Below are 23,193 nucleotides of genomic sequence, written 5' to 3'. Positions count from 1 at the left end.
ATCCTTCTCTTTCCAACTTCCACTGCATGTCTCCCATTCTTCTCCGTGGTTTCCCTCTAACATAGAGGAATTGGGCATTTCATTCTCCAGGAAAAATTGGAATGTTGGGAGTTCTTAACTACTAATGTAAAATTTCACTCAGCTACTGTTTTAAATGAGATAATAATAATGATTGTGGTATTTGCTAAGCACTTACTCTGTGCCAAGTACTGTACTAAGTACTGGGGCAAATACAGTATATGGTAGATGGAATATATGCAGATTGAACCCTGTCCCCACTCTCACACAGAGCTCACAGTCTAAGTAAAAGGGGCAACAGAGATTTAATCTCCATTTTACAGATGAGAAAATTGAGCCACAGAGAATTTAAGTAACTTACCCAATGTCACACAGCAGACCAGTGGCAGAGCCGGGATTAGAAACCAGGTCCGTGCTCTTTCCACTAGGCCATGCTCCTTCTCTTTATTGATCAGAGATTAAACCAGATGTTTCAGAGTCATAGACCGGTGTTGAGAAAACAGCAACATATAAATGTCACAGGTCTCCTAAGTTCCCCTACAAAAAGAAGCATCGGCATACCATGCACACTAAAACGGAAAATTTTGAAGTACTGATGGTCTCCAAACATTTCTCTTCAACCCCCTCCCCTCCACCCCCACTCCCAAGCATTCGCCAGCACATCGGAGTGGCATCTTGACAGCCTCAGCACCAGAACATCTTGGAGAGAACACTGTGTGCGTATGTTGGCTGAAGGCCTAGAGCTGAGCAGTTCCTTGTTTTGTTTTGGTTGATTTCTGCTCCTGGCTAACTATTTGTTCAAATAAAGCAGTTACTGAGCTGCAAAGCCACGGCCTCTGAAAAAGTCCAGCCTAGAACACTGAGTGAGCAGAGGGACAGTGGAAGTCTCATTCAGGGCTCCCTCCTGGAGGAGGAATGAGTCCCTGGGTACCCAGACTGGTTTTGGCTCTTGGTTTTTGAATTTCCAGAATGGGCTAAATTAGTACAGTTATCTCCTGCAAAGATATTCCAGTATCTGCAGTTCCAGCTGCATCTGTCTTTATAGTTTTTCCTCTTCGTCTAGAATGACTTCATGTATGGATTTTGAATTTTAACTCCATGACTTCCCTGAAAGCCCTCCTAGTCTGGGGACTTGATTCAATCATATTTATTGAGTACTTACTGTGTGCAGAGCACTGTGTACTAAGTGCTTGGGAGAGTACCATATAACAATAAACAGACTCATTCCCTGCCCCACAACGAGCTTACAGCACTTGCAACTCTCCCTCAACTTGCTCTTCCCCCACGGTGTTCTCTGAGAAGCAGCGTGGCGGCTTAGTGGAAAGAGCAAGGGCCTGAGAGTCAGAGAATCTGAGTTCTAATCTGAATCCACCACTTCTCTGCTATGTGACATTGGGCAAGTTATTTAATGTCTCTGTACCTCAGTTCCCTCACCTGCAAAATGAGGATTTAATATCTGTTCTCCCTCCTACTTAGATTGTGAGTCCCATGTGGGATCCGATGACCTTATAAATACCCCGGCACTTAGTACAGTGCTTGGCACAAAGTGAGCACTGAACAAAGACTACTATTATTATTATTCTTGTAACTGGCTACTTGCCACCAACTAGTTTCCCCTTCAGAAACAAGACAGCAATGGCTAAAGGAGCCAACAGTTTGCCACCTGAAAGTGCCATTTTGAAGGCATTTCGGAGCTGCCAAGTAACGGTGCCTTCCTGGGCAGTGTGAACTGCTAGAGAGGGCAGGTCTCTGAAAATGGGGTTGGGATTATTCCAGATTATTTTTCCTCAGTTTAGATCCACATTCTATACAGACCCATATCAGCATGCTTACTGAAAGGAAAACACTGTGATTCTGGGAGCCAGAAATAAGTTAATTCTCGTTATCCCCACTTGAAGCCAGGGCTAGGTCATGCATGAATACCTCAAGATGAGCTTAGTTTTCCAAGATAATTCCCACCGGTACCCTTGGATAAGATGAGTTCAGTTGCCTCAGACTGCTAGCTCGGGCTAAAAAGGCAAAAATCACTGGATTTATGCAAATGAACTCCAACAAGGGGGACGTCTAAATCCCTGAGTCTCCAAATATCTACTGACTTCTAAGTCATACTAAGTGCGATTTGCTTCTCTTCCACAATGTTCAAGCCATGATGGCAATTTAAACAATCACAGCTGTAGTAGCTGGAGCTATTCTTAGGAGAAGTTGTACTTAACATCAAAAGATTCTCAATTTGGTTCCCAGATGAAACACCTCTTTTCGATACTCTGGGAAGGTGTTACTTTCCTTAGCAGTCTAATATAAATGGATGAGGAATTGCTGACTTACCTGAAAGTTTTTATTATATATTGAATTGTTCAATAGCAACTGCAACTATTTGCTATGAGTTTCCATGTCCTTTTTTTAATGGTATTTATTAAGCACTTACTTTGTACCAGGCACTGTACTAGCGCTGGAGTAGATACAAGGTAATTACGTTGGACACAGTCCCAATCCCACAAGGGGCTCACAGTCTCAATCCTCATTTGACAGATGAGGTAATTGAGGCACAGAGAAGTAAACTGACTTGTTCAAGGTCACACAACAGACAAGTGGAGGAGACAGGACTAGAATCCAAGTCCTCCAGACTCCCAGGCTTATGCTGTATCCACTAGGCCACACTGGTATTATGCCCACATGCAGTGTCTTCCAACTATATACCTTCTTGTAAAATAGTTCTCTGCCACACATGGGGGGGATCTACAAGCAGGAAGATTCTCCGTTCCAAAATCTGCACAGGCTGGTCCTCCTTAACCCTTAGAAGGCAGAGGAAATGCTATAGGATTTCAAACCTTGATCATATTAAATGAACAAGGAGAGATCTCATAGCAAAAACGAATGTGAGATCTCACTCCTCTAGCTAGAATCCTCCTGAACCAGCTCTTTAACCACGTATTCCTGGAATAAGCAATGTGGCTTCAGACCTTGGGAAAGCACCCGGACGTGATCTTTGGTGCCTGTCAGACATAGGAGAAATTCAGCCCTTGCCAAAGCTACCATACCATCAAGAGGCCTGGACTCCGGCATTTACTAAAAAGATTTGGCTTTATCAATCAATCGGTCAATCAATTGAGTTTATTGAGCACTTACTAGGTGCTTGGAAGAGTACAGTATAGTAGGTAGAAATAGTCCCTCTCCTCAAGGAGCTTACAATCTAGCAAGATCCTTAGATCACTTTCCCAAGCTCTTAGTACACTGCTCAGCATTCAGTAAGCACTCAGTAAATACCATTGATTGATTAATTACCTCATGGTGATAAGACCTGCTGTTTCAGGGAAGGAGGTGCCTGGTTAGCAAGTTCTCCATTACTAGCAGAGAAAACAGCAGGCCTGGGTTTAGTCTTGTTCAACTTATTCTGTGCAGCCAAGTTCGAGGATGCTCAAGGAAACTGCTCTCAGAACATTTTTCCAATCCCTGGGAAAGCATCATTGAAATTCCTTGAATCAATCATTCGGGAGCTCCTCTGTTTCGCTTACTGGGAGCACACGAACACGAACTCATGCAGTTGATTATGAACCGCTGCTCAAAATCAACAAAGCATTTTGGATCCACAATTAGCCGAAAGAGGATCATGGTTGCAACCTGCACTTGGTAAAGATTACGCACAGCTAGAGATCTTCATTAGCAATGCAGAGTTGAATGTATAGCAGACCGTCTTCTGTGCCAGATTGGCAGGTAAATCAAGGTAGAAAACCAAATCTAGAAGTCAACCAAACAGTATTTTTGAGTGCTTACTCTGCCCTAAACACTTGTTCCACAGAGCTAGTAAGCATGATCTCTGCTCTTAAGGAGTGTAGAATTTAGCAGGGGAGACATATGATTATATAAGTACAGGTAGGGGGAAGCCACAAGTTTAACAATAATAATAGTAATCATGGTATTTGTTAATAGCTATGTTACAAGTACTGTTCTGAGCGCTGGGCTAGATACAAGTTAATCAGGTTGGACATAGTCCCTGTCTCTTATCCCCATTTTACAGATGTGGTAACTGAAGCAAAGAGAAGTGAAGTAAGTGACTTGCCCAGCAGATGTGTGGTGGTGGATGGATTAGAACCCAGTTCCTTCCGACTCCCAGGCCCATCCACTAAGCCATGCTGCTTCTAAGGACCTGTAAAGATTTCTAAAGATTTTTTAAAGATTTATATATAAGTGCTCTAGGATGGGGTCGTAGATGAGGCACAGGAGAGAAGGGAGAAAATACCCAAGGGCTTAGGTGACATCAAACCGCTGAAGTGACAGTAGGGGGGAAAAGAGATTAGGGAGATAAGTTTAATCAAGGAAGGCCTCCTGGAGGAGGATGTCATTTCAAGAGTGTTTTGAAGATGAAGATGTGTGGTCTACCAGGAAGGAGGGAAGGAATGAGGAAGAGGTCACTGCTGAGAGAAGTGAAATGAGACACCGTCTATAGGTTGGCTTGAGTATAGTGTGAAAGCTGGGATGTTTATTCAATGGTCAGGAGTATGGGTCTGATGCGGAGAGGAATGGGGAGATGGGCATAAAACACTGCTTTAAAAAAATGGTCCAGGGAGCAGAGTGAAGCACGTACTGGAGAGGTGAGAGAATAGAAGCAGTGAGGTCTGCAAAGGACGTTGAGGAAGAAGCGGGTTCTGGGGATGGTGGAAGAAGGATCCACCAGGATTTGATGACTGATTGAACTTGGAGGTTGAAAAAGAGAAAGGAATCAAGGATCAAGCTCATGGTGGGCAGGGAATGTCACTGTTTACTCTTGTATTGTACTTTCCCAAGCGCTTAGTAAGTGCTCTGCACACAGTAAGCGCTTAATAAATACGATTGAATGAATGAATGAATAAGGCCAAAGTTACAGGGACCCTGGGGCGTGTTTGAAAGTGAGCGATTGAATTTGGCAGGGAGATTAGGAGAGTGAGTACAAATGTTTATATAAGATGTAAAAAGGGTTGGGGTCAGAGGTGCAGGGGGAGGAGAGATGGAAAAAAGCATTTGCCAGAATCAGACCACTGAAGAGCAGGTGTAATGTCTAGATTTCTTTATGGCTGTGCAACTTGGCTTTCCACAGACTCCACATCTAATTTCTAAAGCAGTTCCACCACCACCACTTATGCACCATACTCCACATCGCTAAAAGTCTGGGTCACAAACGATAAGGTCGTGGGATGCAGAGAGTCCATAGCCATCAAAACACTGTTCCTCACATGTTGGCTCCCACATTCTTTGGATGAGGCGTGTGAGGAGAATGGACAACTGTAAGGTCCCCAACTCTGATGTGCTAAAATCAGATGGGGAAGCAGCGTGGCTCAGTGGAAAGAGTCTGGGCTTTGGAGTCAGAGGTCATGGGTTCGACTCCCAGCTCTGCCACTTGTCAGCTGTGTGACTGTGGGCAAGTCACTTAACTTCTCTGTGCCTCAGTTACCGCATCTGTAAAATGGGGATTAACTGTGAGCCTCACGTGGAACAACCTGATTACCCTGTATCTACCCCAGCGCTTAGAACAAATACCAACATTATTATTATTATTATTATTATTATTAAAATGAACACATTGTAAAGAAGGGGAGAAGAATGTTTTTTTAAAAAAAGCCTCATTTGATGTGACTTGGCTTTGGATAGTTAGGATGAAGCAGGATAATAATAATAATGTTGATATTTGTTAAGCGCTTACTATGTGCAGAGCACTGTTCTAAGCGCTGGGGTAGATATAGGGTAATCAGGTTGTCCCACATGAGGTTCACAGTTAATCCCCATTTTACAGATGAGGTAACTGAGGCACAGAGAAGTTAAGTGACTTGCCCACAGTCACACAGCTGACAAGTGGCAGAGCCAGGATTTGAACCCATGACCTCTGACTCGCAAGCCCGGGCTCTTTCCACTGAGTCACGCTGCACAGCACTTAGAAATGGGGTGACTTTCCCAAAATGGAGACTTTGGGAAGAATACATAACATAGAGGGAGAAGTGAAAATCACATCAGTGTGGAAAAGGGGTTTCAGGCATAAATTGGGCTAATCGGCTACATTCACGCACATTGTGTGTGTTTGTGTGTATGTGTATGAAATTACTCTCTGTCTTGGCAACCCTCGGTGCCCAGGTGCTATGGCCATGTTGTATGATTTGGCAGTGAAGAAAGTGGCAATTGAGAACTGGAGCAAAATACCCAACAGTTCCTTGAAAGGAAGACCTGGGGCTAGTGGAAAGAGCACGGACCCGAGAGTCCTGGGGCCTGGGTTCTAATCCTAGCTCTGCCACATGTCTGCTGTGTGACCTTGGGCAAGTCATTTAATTTCTCTATGCCTCAGTTACCTCATCGGTAAAAATGGGGATTACATCCTACTCCCTCCTATTTAGATTATGAGCCCCATTTGGGACAGGGAGAGTGTTCAACCTGATTAACTTGTATCTACCCCAGCACTTAGAACACTGGTTGGTTCAAAGTAAGTGCTTAACAAGTACCATAATTATTGTTATTACTATTATTGTCTTTAGTCCCAGTGTAGTTCAGTTAACCGATCTCATTTGAAAGTGCTTAGTATGTCTCAGAGAGAAAAGTTTTGCTGCTGACAAAAGCCAGCTGCACTGATTGCTTTTGGAATAGTCAGACACACCCTGCCGCTATCACATGTGTTGCCACATCCCAAAATTTATCTCTGGAACTTCTGCAGGGTTTTTGATCACCTCAAAGCACTGTACTGGGAGCTAACTATGTGCAGAGCAATATATTAGCTAGGTTCTTGGGAGTATACAAAAAAGTTTGAAGTTTGGGCCCCTATCCTCGAGGAGTTTCCAATCTAATAAGGGAGGCAGGCAGACATGCATGTAGACAATAGAATGGGAGAGTGAGAAATGGGATAGCTATAACTAGCAACAGCAGGAATATGGGAAAAATGAAAAAGTGAATAAATTAATTTATAGTAAAATAGAGTATGTACACCCAGGCCCTTTACTGATTTTGCTGCTTTTCCAATAGGCATCCTGGAACTCACCCTAAGCTAGGAATCCTAAATCAAATCAGTATGGTCTAGTGGATAGAACACTGGCCTGGGAGTCAGGAGGACCATTTACCTGATGTGAGACCTTGGGCCAGTCACTTAACTTCTCTGTGTCTCAGTTAGCTCATCCATAAAATGGGGATAAAGACTCTAAGGCCCAAGCGGGAGCTGGACTGCGTCCAACTTGATTAGCTTGTATCTACTCCAGTGCTTCTTATTATCATTATTATTATTATTATTATTATTATTAATGGTACTTGTTAAGCACTATGTTTCAAGAACTGTTCTAAGTGCTGGGGTAGCTACAAGTTTATCAGGTTAGACACAGCCCCTGTCCCACGTGGGGGTCTCACTCTTAATCCCCCTTTTACAGATGAGGTAACTGAGGCAAAGAGAAGTTAAGTGGCTTGCCCAAGGTCACACAGCAGGCAAGGGGCCGAGCTAGGATTAGAACGCAAGTCCTTTTGAGTCCCAGGCTCATGCTCTATCCACTAAACCATGCTGCTTCTCTGTACTAAACACTGTCGTAATACAATGCTTGGCACATAAGTAAGTGCTTAACAAATACCATTTTAAAAAAAGCAGATGCCTCTGGTTGCCCTCCCAACTTGGAGCTAGGAAGGAGGTCAGGAAGCTCTGCAGATCATTCTATCTCCTCGAGGCGAAGGGACATTTTAATTGAAAACCTTCCCTCCTCAGGACAGAACACATAGCTGGATTGAGGTGTTTCCAAGGTGTTTCTGTCAGAGAAATCCACTTGGACCCTGCCACGAACATCTGTTTCTACGCCATACCCTGTTCTGCCTTCACAGAGGCCCAGCCGAACTTGTGAGGATTGAGTCTTCTGATGAATAGCTCCCAAAGTCCACTGTCCCTTCAAATATCCCCGCCTATTTGTTTTCATTCCAAAAACACATTGTTTGTTCATTGACCCGCCAAAGATAGTCAGAACATGTTGATTTGCTGACATGTATATAAGAATTGAAGATAAAAATGTTGCACATTTTTATAACTTTGGCTGCTAGATATTTACTGCTTTCCATATGTACCATAAGTAGAAAAATGAATAGAAGACATCTTTCTAAAACTTGCAGCTGTCAACAGTATTAAATTGTGCATTAAATTTGCATCCTAATTAAAGATGTTTGCAGGTTATTCTGCCAAAAACAATAAACCTTTTACGTGGAATTTCCCCATGATAGAAATGGCATGTGGGGGTTGGAAACTCTCTGAGATTGCATAATTTTTATATATTCAGTCTATCTGGCTACATATCCCTTTGGCCAATTTACCACAAGGAGGGCAAGCCCAACATATTTTATTTGCCACAGATGTAAAATGCATGGATGCTGTCCTTTAGAACAATCAATCAATCGCATTTATTGAGCCCTTCCTTTGTGCTGAGCACTGCGCTAAGCTCTTGGGTGAGTACAGTATAACAGAGTTGGTAGGCATGTTCCTGGGCCACAATGAGCTTACAGCCTAGAGATCATATACTTGGTGTTTTGTTGCTGTAGATAGGGGTATACATTTCACTAGCAGTCTCGTGTGATCTCTTGACATATTTTTATTTAAACTAAAGAAGAGAAGTTGGGCTTGGTGAAGTGCCTGTTGAAAAAGACAACATCCTCCCCTCAAGCTCACTGAGGGCAGGGAATGTGTCTGTTATCATATTGTACTCTCAGTGCTCTGCATACGGTAAGCGCTCCATAAATATGTTTGACTGACTGATTGACTCAAGTCGGTAATAGAGGCAATTGCTGCTTGAGTGAGTCCAAGTGCCGAGTTAGGCTCGCCCCAGCCTCTGCTCCGGCCCTGACCCTGACCTTGTCTGTTTATATTCAGAAAAGAAGGATCTCCCTGGAAAGAAATGATCATTTGTTAGCCTTGAACGGGTTGTTTATTATCATTAGTCTGACAAATCGTCCCATAAAGATAAAGGTAAAAGCAAAAGCGCTACAGTTTCAGTAGTGACAGCTACTTCCTAGGGATGAAAGTGATTGCTACTGGAAGCTGGAGAAAATTACCTATAAAATTCAGGCAGCAACACCATTGTCTGAACTGTACCCTATTTCTGTCTGATGGAGAAAGGAACTGTGTATCTGTCTGTGCACTGCAGGAAAAAAACACAATCCTTTCATGCCTGAATCCCTAACAGATGGAAATGAGAAGGATTCCCCAGAGGTGCAACCCAATCTTGGCTATTCCTCAACATATTGAGGCATTTTCACTGGTTTTGAAGGATTAACCTTGAGCATACCTAGACCAAAAATCGCTATTCATAAGAGAGAGGCTGGGGCTGGGGAGGCATTAATAATCCTTGCATCTTTTGAGCGGGGAGCTAGATGTAGAAAGAGGAGACTTTGGAAGCCAGATCCTCACAGGAAACCAATTGGGTTACCCGATGATGCCCATTTGATTACCTTAATACTACATTTCCAGGTTTTTGTGGCAAAGGCAGTGCTGCATTTGTGCCAGGGCTTGGCCCTGGCACCCAGTGGAATTACCAATTCACAGCTCCGGCATCCAGTGGAATTAGCCATTCATAGACCTGGCGCTTCTTCCTCTGTATAATGAACATGGGATAAAGATCTGTGTGAGTCTCCATATAGATTACCTCAGTGGGGAGAAGAGCCTTTGTTTTCACTGCAGTTTGGGGGGCTGGATGATAATGCTCTCCCTCTCTCTCTCTCTTTCTCTTTCTCTCTTTTTCACACACACACCACATCCCCAACAAGCCCACAACACCTTTGTATATATCTGTAATTTATTTATTCATTCATTTATTTATGTATATCAATATCTGTCTCCCCCTCTAGGCTGTGAGCTCGCTGTGGGCAGGGAATGGGTCTGTTGTTGGAGTGTACTCTCCCAAGCACTTAGTACAATGCTTTGCACACAGTAAGTGCTCCATAAATATGATTGGATGAATGAAATGAATTAATGAAGACTTCCAATTAGGGCTAAGAAAAACCCAAATTGGATTTTCCTAGCCCTTTTCTTTTTGGGACTCCCAAGACGTCTTGTGCCAGCTTCACCCCCTAAAGCCCCATCCTTTTGCTCTCTACCTCAAAATAAATTATTGGCCTCTTTGATGCACCCCATCTTGACTCCTTGTCACTATTGGGCTTTTTTTGTTACCTTTCGTTCTAGGCAGTGCCTTGATGGGATTCTTGCACATTGACCCAGAACTGTCCTATCATTTACAATCCACACTTTTCAAAGTTCCAGGCCACACCAATTCACTTTGCCAAAAGGGCAGACAGTGGCAAAGTGTCACTTCCCCACCCCCCACCCCCGAAAAAAAATGTGTATTTGTTCTTTTTCAGTAATGAAGTGGTTCTGTGTTTGACTGTCCCAGAACAGGTCTGTCCTCATAAATCCTTTGTGATTAAAGCTACTTTGGTGAAATCATTTAAATCATCTTATATTGAAAACATTGAAAAGCAAAGATAGTCCCCCAACTCCCCCAAGAATTTTCACGCATTTTTTTCTGAATGGTTCCATTTTGATAGGGAGGTTTGAAAAGGACTTTGATTTAATTCCCAAACCCAGAGTTCTGCCAGAACGGAATCATGGGAATACTCCGCATTCCATCAAATATTCTTATCAATTACCCATCTCATTTCAGAGTTGGTGACCTTCTGAGGAGGGAGGGGCCGGCGTTTTCCTCAGATTATCTAACAAGAAGAGAAAACAAACATTGAAACAGACTCTTCTGATAGATGTCTACAATGTTCTTTTCAGTTTCTCCCTTTAACGCAGGCTATATTTTTTAAATTAAAACATCGTTGCAGTTGATTGGATTATTTCAGTTGAAAAATGCGTGATTCTTTTGAAACAGAGAAATACTTTTTTACAAAATGTAAACCAAAGAACAAAGGAAAGTCAAGTGTGAGTTAGTTTATGCTGAAAGGTGAGTACTAAGAGCTGAACACGGTGTCACTGGTAGATTTGTATCCATGGAAACTGATGATATTTAAAATCCCTCATTAAGAAGTTTTTGTGTACCAGGAGAAGAGTTCATAATCCTTCCCTGGCTGCATAGTTGCTTATCAATATGTACGGTATAAAACGTAGCAGTCTCTTGCTTGGTCTAGACTTCCTCTAGACTGTACCCTCGTGGGCAGGAAAAGAATCTACCAACTCTGTTATATTATACTCTCTCATGTGCTTAGTACAGTGATCTGCACACAATAAGCACTAAATAAATACCGTCGATTGATTAATTAGTCATCACAAGTGCAATTGGCTGGAAGGACCAAGCCATGGGAAGGAGCAAGGATAGGGATATAATGGCAGACACATGGGTAGAGGCAAGCAGCATGGCTCAGTGGAAAGAGCACGGGCTTGGGAGTCAGAGGATGTGGGTTCTAATCCTGGCTCCGCCACTTGTTTGCTGTGTGACCGTGGGCAAGCCACCTAACTTCTCTGTGCCTCAGTTACCTCATCTGTAAAATTGAGATTAAGATTGTGAGCCCCACCTGATTACCTCATATTTACTCAGGCATTTAGAAGAGTGCTTGGCACATAATAAGTGCTTAACAGATACCATGATTATTATTATCATTATTATAATTAAGGTCAGGGACTAGGGTGCAGCGGCTAGGACAGAAATATCAGCAAGAACAGGGTCAAGGGCAGAGCTATGGGCAGGGACAGAGAGAGGGGCGGGGCAGAGACACGGGCAAGGGCAGAAATAGGGCCAGGGCAGAGAAATGGGCAAAGTACACAGACAGGGACCAGGGCAGGAGCAAGTATGAAGACAAGGATAATGAAGAGGAAGAGCAGGGAAGACGAGGAAAGACTCACTGAAGCAGATGCCTGCATCAGTCAGTCAACTCTATTTATTGAACACTTCCTGTGTGCAGAGCACTGTACTAAGCACTTAGGACATTACAATATAATGGAGTTGGTAGACACATTCCTTGACCTTTGAACATGTTGATTTATGGACATTGTTCAATAGAAGGAAGATAAAGTTTGGATGAGGAGAGATGCATTCGAAAGCAATAGCATATATTGAGCGACTGTGCTGTGCTAGGCATTGTTCTAAGTGCATGGAGATTGTAGAAGTAAAGTTGCAATCCCTGTCCTCAAGAAGCTGGCAACCTAACAGTAATAATAATATTTGTGATATTTGTTAAGCGCTTACTGTGTGCCAGGCACTGTACTAAGCACTGGGGTAGATACTAATGGGAAAGGAATTGAACTAAAAGTTAACTAACAGTTGAAAGTAAAATAGCAGATATAAATAATGATGACGGAGTTCTCTCATGGAGAATGACAAATGAGTCTCGGTCCTGACATCTCACAACCGAGCACCTACATGAAGGAATTGAAATGGAGCTAGTGGATTCTCCTTCCTCACTAGTTCTGTCCCCTTGGGGCATGGAGTGCAGTGAACAAGAAGACAGGCAGAGGGGCAACATACTGTGAAGTGCAGTAAATGTTTTTGTAAGTTCAGGATCCTTTTTTTATGTTATTTTTTAAGCACTTACTATGTGTCAAGCCCTGTCCCTCATGGGGCTCACAGTCTAAGCAGTTGGCAGAGCCAGGATAGAACCTAGGTCCTCTGATTCCCAGGATCGGCCTCTTTCCACTAGGCCATGCTGCTTCCCCCCTAGCATGATGTCACTGCCCTGCCACAGTGTCAGGATCTGGAAAGCAGTTGCCTTTTTAGTTGCTGCAGTCTTTCCTACCTATGCCAACCAACTAATTTTCAAATGCCTGCCAGGTCCATCCACTTCATGGAATACTTTAAGCCATTCTTTGGTCAGAAATCTTCACCGTTGATGGCAAAGCCCTAACAAGCAGAACAGGGACTAGAAGCCAGGTTTCCTGAGTTCTCTGAGCTGCGTTCTTTTCACTGGACCAAGTGCAAGGCACAAGTGAATAAATAATGGCAAATAATATAAGCAGATAAATACACGCGTGTTCGAGGTGGCTGGTGGTTTGAGAAGTGGGCTGGTTAATCACAGGATGCCTCCTGGAAGAGGTGACTTTTTAGGAGGACTAAATACTTTTTAAGTCACGTTAACCATTTTAGTACAGTATGCTTTTGCTCGTTTTTAGCTTGGACATGGCTTTTGAAAGGTCATTTAGAAATTGCTTTGTCCTGTTCAACTCTAAACGATAGTTCTAATATCCTGCAACTACTTAATACATTTAGCAAGTGTTATCAAATCATCTAAAGTATCCATCCGAGGAAAGGAGGAAGCAGTTGTAGATGAGTAAACTGAGTTGCAGTGAAAATCCTGAGAAAGGGGTTGACCCTATTTATTTTACGTGGTGGCTTTTATTCCCTGTTACCATTGATTTTATTTGGAATTTAAGAAAGAGACATCCCAGTCTCAATAAATGTGCTTGATCAGAAACTGCTTTTCCTGATGTTTAAAGGGGCATTTACCCCTGGCTTTAAAGTCCCCTGGTTTGTTTACTTTTCATGGTCAAGTTCAGACTCCTAAGACGATGTTGCCTTTCTGGAAGTTGTCTTTTTTTTCTGAATTGGTCAGTATTGCGTCCATTTCTAGCTTTTAATAAAGCAGATCCCATTCTGAGTTCACATGCCTTTGGACAATTTCTCTTTCAAGCCCCCCCACCTCCAAATGATTGTGTAATCAGAGCTGACATGGGGCCAATACTGAGAGGTAGCCACTCCGGGTTGTTAAGGGAAGAGTTGCTCTTTGCCTGAGCCCTCTGAAACAAAATTCTCAATAGCCACAGTCCATATGAACCTCTTTCTTTCAGTGAGCATTTTAGAGATATGTTACTCAAGGATACTAAGCTCAAGGAATTTTAAAGTGAGAAAAGGCCACCACATTAGGGTTGTGCTACTATATTAATAAGTGGCGGGACAGGGAGGGTTTGGAAGGACTTAGGTTCCAAATGGGAGAGAGGAGAGTAGATGACTTAGCCCCCTAGCAGTGAAATAATTTAGCACTTACATAGAGTGGGAATTCAGGTTCAAACCTTTGGGGAGAAATTAGGTTATTGAGCCAGGGAGAGAGAACCTGACTTTCCTCCCTTTCTCCTTCCTCCCCCACAAGTCTTCTGGTCATCTAACCTCCTTTATTCTCCTTTTCTGGCACATCTTTGAGGGAAACATCTTCTAGAGGATTCCAGGCCTTAATCACAAAGGGCTGGGAAGAAGGCTGGGATTTGAGCTATTTATTAAGGCAGAGCCAGCTAGCCAAAATTCAGTGGGGCATAGAGATTCCATCCCCAGGAAGGTAAGAGGGAAATCACATGGCCCTTTGCTGTAGATATTTTATCTCTTTGACTGTTAGCTACTCTGGAGACTTTTGCATTAAATTACCAGTGCTGCCTTTAGCTGTTGGCTATAGACTTTGGATAATGTGGTTAAATTAGTCATGATTCTGTGGTTAAATAATTTGTTCTCTCTTGCCTGTTAACTCTTCTAGATCCTGTGATCACTTTTTGGTGTCTTTCCCCTTTGATGAACTCTCTTTAGACTGTAACTGAGTCCAGAGCTTCTTAGGAAATGTGTTCTTAAATGTTTCTTGGGATACTGCAGTGAACATGGGATAATAGTGTTCTGTTAAGGAACCCTATAAAACTCCCTTGTGGAGAGATGGCAAATATTGCCATTCTACTGTAAGCTCACACACAATAGAGTATTTGTTGAAGGAAGAGGGCAGTACGTTTAATATGTGTTCATTTGGGGAGGAAACCCTCCTATTGTTTTCAGCACTGGTCAGCCCTTTTTTATGGTATTTGTTAAGTGTTTACTGTACCTCAAGCACTGTTCTAAGCATTTGGGTAGATACAGGTGAATTAGGTTGGACACAGTCCCTTTCCTTCATGGGGCTCACTGAGACGCAGAGAAGTTAAGTGATTTGCCCAAGCTCCCAAGCTGACTCCCAGATCGGTGGTCTTTCCCGGAGGCCATACTGCTTTTCTGGAATGTTGTGTCCCATTCTGTTCACCCAGCCTAGAAGGGAAATGAAAACCTTGAGAGGGGGTTTAGATGAGAGCTGTGAAAAGAGTAAAAGTGCTGGAGAAGCATTCCTGTGAAAAGCAGTGTGGTCCAGTGGATAGAGCATGGGGCCTGGGAGTCAGAATGACCTAGATTTTAATCCCAGCTTTCCCACTTGTCTGCTACGTGACCTTGGGCAAATCACTTAACTTCTCTGTGCCTCAATCCCCTCATCTGTAAAATGGTGATTAAGACTGTGAGTCTCACGTGGGACTGGGTCCAACCTAATTAGCTTGTATCTACTCCAGCGCTTAGTACAGTGCTTCACATATAGTAAGTGATTAACAAAAACCACAAAAAAAAAGTTTGGGTTAGAGGAACTGTGTTACACACTCTAGTAAAGAGAAGGAGGAAGAACGATTGAGCAGTGGTTTTCCAATGGCCCCACCGATAGTTCACAAAGAACAATGTCCGTGCTCCACTTTTCACCGAGGGTAGAACAAAGAACAATCATATTTCAACTGTGACATGCTAGGGGTCAATTAGCTGTGAGTTTCTGAGTAAGGGACACAAGGAACAAAATGATTCTTCTCTATCATGGAGGACTGTTGGAGCTACCACATTTCCTGGAGAGTCTCTGAGTCTATGAAAGGATTTTCTAACCTCTTAATTATCCAGTAGGTTATAGAATTCGAGTGCTGCCCTAAAAGGTCACATGTACCTGCTGGGTCACCTTGGGCACATCACTTCATTTCTCTGTGCCTCAATTTCCTCATCTGCAAAATGGGGACTCAGTACCTGTTTTCCCTCCTACTTAGACTGTAAGCCCCATGTGGGACCTGATTATCTTGTATCTACCCTGAGGCTTAGTACAGTGCTTGGCAAATACTACAATTATTGTTATTATTATTGTTATTATTGAAACATAAAGACTTCTGGCACTCAACACATAAAGGAATAATAATAATGGTATTCATTAAGCACTTACTATATCCCAGGGACTGTCCTGAGCAGTGGGGTAGATAACATAAAAGCAGATTGGACACAGCCCCTGTTTCACATGGAGCTCGCAGCCTAAGGGGGAAGGAGAACAAGTTTTTAATCCCCATTTTCTGGACATGGAAACTGAGACACAGAAAAGTTAAATGAGTTGCCCAACATCAGAGGTTGTAATATACTTCCTACAGCATCTTGAGCGATCCCCAGAGAATCCTGAGCGGGGCCAACAGAACAGCAGTTAACACGAGAGACTTCTAGAGTTTGGGTACAAGGGGCATTTGACTGCTGACAGAACCAAGCCACTTGCCTCTGGGCACCCGGGAGGGACAGGAGGATATGTGGATGGAGTTTGTGAGGATCCAGTTTCTGACAGCCGAGAGGGGCAAGGAACATTTCTCCCTAAGGGGAGGGGCTTGATTTTCAAAGAAAACAACCCCACCATCCCTCTCCCTTCCTTTAGACCCTGTGGTTGCTCAGGTCTGCTTTTCTTTGTGGTCTGCTCTCCCCATTTGCTTTTATTGGTGGGAAAGGACCCCAAGCATTTCCTCTTGCCCAGAGCTGTAGGGGATTGGGGGAAGCTTTGCTAAGCTTCATTTTCCTGGCTCCACCACATGCATGTCAAAGCAAGTCACTGAAACTCTTTATGCTTTAGGGTACTTCTTTATTTATAAAATGGAGATGGTAATCATGACCTTCTCACAGGAGTATTGTGAGGCGCTGTGAGGATATTAAGTGCAGATCTCCTGGTAAGACTCAGAATAAAGCTTCTCCAGCCCCACCAACATAAGCACCTTCGACATTGAGGGCTTAACGTGGGGCTTCCCACACGCTGTTCTGGGGAGTTCCTAGGCTCCTGGTCCTTTGCGGACATCCGTCTGGATGACTGATGCCTCCTGCGTGCAGCGGACTAGGGCTTGGGGGACGGACAGAGCAGTAAAGGATGCGATCCCTTCGCTCAAGGGGCTGGCTAGTTCAGGATCTGAGGCCCCTGTGATTTCAAAAGCCCCCTTCTCGGAGGGCTCAGCCATCCAGAGCCGATGTCCCTGTAGCTTCAGCTCACCCCCCCTCCCCCCAGACCTACATTTCAGGTGCCAAAATTGAATTAATCGATCAATAGTATTTATTGTGGGCAGACCACTGGAATAATAAGAATAATAACAACTGTGGTATTTATTAAGTACTTACTATGTGCCAGGCACTGTACTAAGTGCTGCGGTGATTACAAGCAAATCTGGTTGGACACAATCCCTGTCCCACGTGGGGCTCACAGTCCTAATTCCCATTTTACAGATGAGGTAACTGAGGTAAGAGAAGTGAAGTGATTTACCCAAGGTCAAACAGCAGACAAGTGGCAGAAGCAGGATTAGAACCCAGTTCCTTCTTACTCCCAGGCCCATGCTCTATCCACTAGGCCATGTTGCCATGCAAAGCGCTTGAGAAAGTACATTACAGTACAGTTGGTAAACACCGTCCCTGCCCACAAGAAGCTTACAGTATAAAGGAAGGTTCCAGCTGGGTCTTGAGAGGAGATAAGACCAAAGGGAAGGGATAGAAATAGCTTCTCATCTCATTACTTGGATGGAAAGTTTGAGACCCTGATTGGGAAATTGGTCAGAGTTGAAAATTACAGAGTGATCCCAAATATTACTCTGTTCCGCCGGGGAGCTGTAGCTCTGTGAAAGACAAAAAACAAGAAGCCAGTGTACCTCTCAAGAGACTTAAAAAGCATGGTAGGGAGCTGGCTTCGGTGTCACATCCAACAACAGCTCAAACAGCTCTCCTGGACATGCCGCATCACAAAGAAAGCCCTGGGTACCGGGTGGAAAAGATTGTGGAGATACACAAACCATCCGGTGAAATCTCGATCCTCACTGCTTCCTGAACATTAAAACGGTCTTGGTTCTGCCAATGGGACAGCCAGCTGGCAGCCAGCCTCCAGCACTGAGGGCTGATAGGAGTTGATATGTCAGCTGCTTTGATCTGAAACCATGGTGTCAGAGAGGCTGTGGATATAAAGAGAGGTCCAGCTCACCATTTAAGTCTCTTTAACTGATCTGATCGCATCAGGCCTTGGCCTGGAGGCAGAACGCTTGAGTGACATACCACCACCCTGGGTCCCCAATCCATCGGTCAATCTTATTTATTGAGCACTTACTGTGTGCAGCGCACTGTACTGAGCGCTAGGGAGAGTACAGCCCGACAATAGAACAGACACATTCCCTGCCCACAGTGAGCTTACAGTCTAGAAGCGGCTGAGCCACGATTAGGTTACCATCCCAGGACCGCAACCAACAGTGACTCTGTTTCACTGCCCAGGATGGTCCTGGGATGAATCTGAGCAGGGAAGTCACTGAGCTACAAGTCCCCGGCTGAACAGAGTAATATTTGGGCTCACTCTGTAATTTTCAACTCTGTCCAATTTCCCAATCAGGGTCTCCAACTTTCCATCCAAGAAATGAGAAAATAATACTTGTTCCTCAAAGGCATCTGAAAATCCCGGCTTCGCCGTTCGCCCGTGGTGTGACTTTGGTCAGATCACTTAACTTCACTTAACTGCTTCAGTTACCTCATTTATAAAATGGGGGGTGAATACCTATTCTCCATCCCCCTTAGACTGGCGAGCCCATTTGGAACAGGGACCGTGTCTGACCTCATGAGGTTGTATCTCCCCCAGCGCTTAGTATGGTGCCTGGCACATTGTAAGCACTTAACAAATGCCACCATTATTAAAATGAAGACATTATGTGCTTACAGGTATTTCTCTCACTCTTTCCCCAACGGCAATTTGCCTGAATCAGAAGGCGACTGAGTATATGAGTATGTGAGAGTATATCTGTGGCTGCTTTGAGCTCCATGGGAGAAAATACGACAAGACTGCAAAGTAGTAGTATAAAGGCATATTTCTCTCCTTGTAAAAAAAAGGAAATTATTTAAACACATTTCACTCGTTCTGCAATCACCGCATTGTTTTCCCGTTGAAACACCCTGTTGGTTTTAAAATCCCTTTAAACCTACAAGGCACCTGTATGGCCCAGGTCCAAGAAGTATTACAGAACCCTTTGCTTTTTTTTATATCTCTGCCTCGTAGGAGTTCAGGGGAGACAGCCCTGTTGATTGCCCTTGGTTCAACTGCAAATTTCAGAGCTTCTAGACGTTATCCTCCTCCGTTTGTGCCGGAAATATGCAAAGCTCAAACCTGTTTAAAAAAAAAAAAATCGAGGTAGAAGGCAGGTTTTTTTCTTTTAGTTTGATTCAGCTGAATAGCGTAGTGTCATGCCACAATTCTGAATTGTTTCCTTGTTGATTAGCTCTATGTAAAGAATATTCTGAAGCGTTGCCTGAAAGGGGGGGTAGGTAAGCAGCATGGGGTGTGTAATGAGAAAAGATTGTTACCCTGCCGGCATGTTATGCGAGAACTGAGGCTACGATGTTATAATAACTGCCCGACAAATTCATTATAACACAGCTTAATGTGCACTCCACCGGCACAAAAATAGGCTCGGGGTTTGTCTGAAGGAAAGTGACTCTCAAATATGGCCCAATTAAGCACTTTGATGTCAGAAAGCCTTAATGGGGGGAGAGAAGCAAAGAAGCGAGGCAAATCAAACCAACTGAAGGGACCTAAATTCAAGTGAGGGGAGAACTGTTTTCTAACTTTGGGTTTCCAATGTTGTTTTCTGTTCATTCCTTATTTTCCCGTGAAAGAAGAATAGAAGTGAAGAACAATGTGTGGTAAATTCTTCAACCAATTAGCGCAGTGACTTACTCCCGTCTGTAATGCACAGAATGTCACAGGCTGCTTCGCAGACGCCCCAAGTTGGTTTGTTAATAACAGGAAGCTAGCACTTCTCAGTACAGTGGATCAGCTACACGTGAAAATAAATGCAAAAAACCTGGAGGGGAATAGCAGCAGACTGAGATTAGCCTTTATTTAATTTAACATTCGGGGGTCCAACACACAAATGAGCATTTTAGTAGGCTTCATGGTGGAAGTTGCTGTCATTTGTAAAATATTCTGGCCAATTAGCTAATAGTGTGCTTGGATTTCTCCTGTTTTGATACAGTAATACTAAGTACATTGTGAAGCCCAATTATACAAATCATCCCCATATGCCATACCAGTCTTTCTTTATGAACTGTGTTTATAAATCCTGTGTGAGGAAATGTGTACTTCAGCAATTTAGACCATGTGTAAAAACATAGCCAATGGGATTGTCAAGAGCACAAGTTCCAGCTTAGGAAATACTTATGTAGCCCTCTGAAATAACATGAGTTTGTCGTGTTGTGCGGGTTTTCTGTTGAAATGCATGCCCCTTTATGAGCTGTAAACCTATCTAAGGGCTTCTGCCGCACTGGTGGCTTTTATTGTCTTCTTTTCTTTCAGGATCCAACTTTGGAGTTTTTGAGAAAATTTGGGATTGGACTCACCTCGGGCACAATAGCCTCAATCATTAACATCCCCTTCGACGTTGCCAAGAGTAGAATTCAAGGGCCGCAGCCTGTTCCTGGAGACATCAAGTACAGAACGTGTTTTCAAACAATGGCAACAGTCTATCAGGAGGAAGGGTAATGCATTCTCATACTAATAAATGTACTGGCCCCGGTTTTGCCAAGGCACCACTGAAACCATATTTTGCTTTCATTTTGATGCGGGTCATAAAGTCTTCCTCCCATGTACCTGGCTCTGAGGAACTCCTTGTAGCATGTGAGAAATAAAGCGGCAGAGAAACTCCAACAGGGATTTTCTGTGCCTTGTAAAATTATTTTTACACTGTCATAATCTGTGCTCCAAACCATATAGCTAATTAACATTTAGAACTCCTGCTAGCCTTAGGGCTTTAAGGATAACCTCCTACTTGACAAAGTACATAGTTTTCAGTGATACACTTATGGGGTAGAAAAGCTCATTATTTAAGATGTTGATTTGAGATTTGGGCGAAATGTTATCTACTGAGCTCCTGCTGCTGGGGTAAATGAATCTGGGGGAGTATTTCGGCAATTATTTTCCCAAAAGTCGTTCTCGTTTTCTGTGTCTCAAGACAACAAATAGCATTTGATTTCCCACTAAACCATGTTTTATTTCTTACGTGAGGTTTGAATTGTAGCTTTTTAAATTCAATTACAGAAGTCATTTTGTCCATGTAACACAGCTGCCTTGAAAGTAAGACCTGTCTTGAAAGTAAAAACCATCTCACTGATTAAAGTCATGTTTCTGATTGGATAGGCTCACAGCAGAGTTTTGGTAATGGAGCATTGATTAACTCTTTCTCCTCATCCAGCCGACAACCTAATGCTAATCCAGATACCGTCTGTTTTTGAATATGTGTAATTTCAAATAATTACTTGTAAATGCCGGGCCAGCATCTCAGCACAGCTGAGGTACAATCCCATTTTGTTCTTTCCTTTTTGATTTCAGGTTTTTTGCTTTGTACAAAGGATTGGTGCCCAAGATTATGAGACTTGGACCAGGTAATGATGACTTCATTATATTCTCCTTCACTGTTTTTCTAGTGCCTTTTTTTGGTGGTGGGTTTTTTTTATCAGCGGAACAATTAAAAATGAACGACATCAGGAAACAGGATAAAAGTCTGAGTCGTTAAGATCCTGATGGCTTCCATCGCAAAAGTTTTCAACCTATTCACCATCCTTCTCCTCCTTCCCCCATCTCCTCCCTCCCCAAACTACAATGGAAGGAATTGTCTTTGTCCTTGGCTTTGCTCAAGACTCGATATAGATCAAGTTCCAGCTATGTCAATAGTACCTCTCTTGAGAGACAGACCAAATAGGGAGCTTCATACCACCAACGGTAGACTTACGTAGGAGAGTGGGAGAACCATCAGCGGGGAAAAAGCTGGTATGGAAGGTGACTTTTCTTATCCGGAACCGGTCTATTAATTCTATTGTGTGCTGTACTCTCCCAAGCGCTTAGGACAGTGCTCTACACACAGTAAGCGCTCAATAAATATGATTGTTTGATTGACTACCTCCAGAACCCCTTCTTTCTTCCATCTCACCACCACCACCACCTCTACACTGCAATAATAATAATAATTATGGTATTTGCTAAGCACTTACTAATGTAGCAGGCCCTGTACTTAGCGCTGGGGTGGATATAAGCAAATGGGGTTGGACAGAGCCCCTGTCCCACATGGGACTCACAGTCTTAATCCCCATTTTACAGATGAGGTAACTGGGGCACAAAGAAGTGAAGTGACTTACCCAAGGTCACAGAGCCAGGATTAGAACGCCTGACCGTCTGACTCCGCCACTGTGGGCAGGGAATGTGTCTGTTTATTGTTATAGTGTACTCTCCCAAGGACGCAGTATAGTGGTCTGCACACAGTAAGCCCTCAGTAAGTACGGCGGAATGAATTTCAAGGCAAGAAGGGAAGAACAGGGGGCTAAAGGAGGGAGCAAAGGGAAATCACCCTACAGCCTGGCATCCCCGCTACCAAATTATCTCCCCAGTTCTTGGAAGAGGGGCAGACCTAGGAAGACGACGTGCCACCTTAGCCCATCTATCCCACATGTGTACGTCCTCGTCATCAGTATTTATTTAAGGTCTATCCCACATGTGTACGTCCTCGTCATCAGTATTTATTTAAGGTCTACTCTGTGCAGAGCACTGTTCTGAAGGTCTGTGTGCAGAGCACTGTCCTGATCGCCTACTGTGTGCAGAGCTCTAGACTTGGAAGCATATAGTAAAAGTGGGAGGTACAATCCATGCCCTCAAGGATCCATCTTCTTCGTTGATTTCTGTCTCCGTCAGGAATGATTACATGAGGGCCCTTGGCTCTGGGCCTGACCTCTAGATCAAGAACACAAAAAACAGCTGCTGTCACCCCTAGGGAAAGTGAGTTGCTGAGGTGTAAACAAGACTCGGGAATATTACAGCTACAGGCCCAAATAGCCTGTGGCAATTAGCCCTGTATTATATAAGCAGGCTTGTAAATAAGTACCAAAAAAAACCAACCTATTCCCGTAGGTAAATGTTTTTGCCTTCTCTAAGGAGGTGACCAGGTACAAAGATGAATTAAATTAGCATGCTTTTCCTCTCATGGTCTGTCATGCTACAATAACACTGATTTGGAACCCTGAGTCCACTGTTCAGAAATTTTAACCCTACCCAGCTGGGTGAAGTGGCCAGGCTGTCCTGAGAAAGAAATTCGGAGATCAGTGTGTGTGTGTTTGCATCTTCATTCATTCATTCAATCGTTTACCGAGCGCTTACTGGGTGCAG

At 43.5% G+C, this 23,193-nt stretch overlaps 1 protein-coding gene across 3 annotated transcripts in view; it reads left to right on the top strand.

The window, feature by feature from the left end:
- Positions 1-23,193, top strand: part of SLC25A21 (solute carrier family 25 member 21) — a 338,712-nt gene that overhangs the window by 310,400 nt on the left and 5,119 nt on the right. For all 3 annotated transcript variants that reach the window (XM_029079168.2, XM_007662483.3, XM_029079171.2), the window contains 2 exons: positions 20,338-20,519; positions 21,370-21,422. In XM_029079168.2, the coding sequence (XP_028935001.1) occupies positions 20,338-20,519; positions 21,370-21,422 (235 nt within the window). The remainder of the gene's footprint in view (positions 1-20,337; positions 20,520-21,369; positions 21,423-23,193) is intronic.

This window comes from Ornithorhynchus anatinus, chromosome 14, assembly GCF_004115215.2.
Source record: "Ornithorhynchus anatinus isolate Pmale09 chromosome 14, mOrnAna1.pri.v4, whole genome shotgun sequence".
Taxonomy (NCBI): Eukaryota; Metazoa; Chordata; class Mammalia; order Monotremata; family Ornithorhynchidae; genus Ornithorhynchus; species Ornithorhynchus anatinus.
The sequence above is the reverse complement of the archived record's forward strand: the minus strand, read 5'-3'. Positions and strand labels throughout refer to the sequence as shown.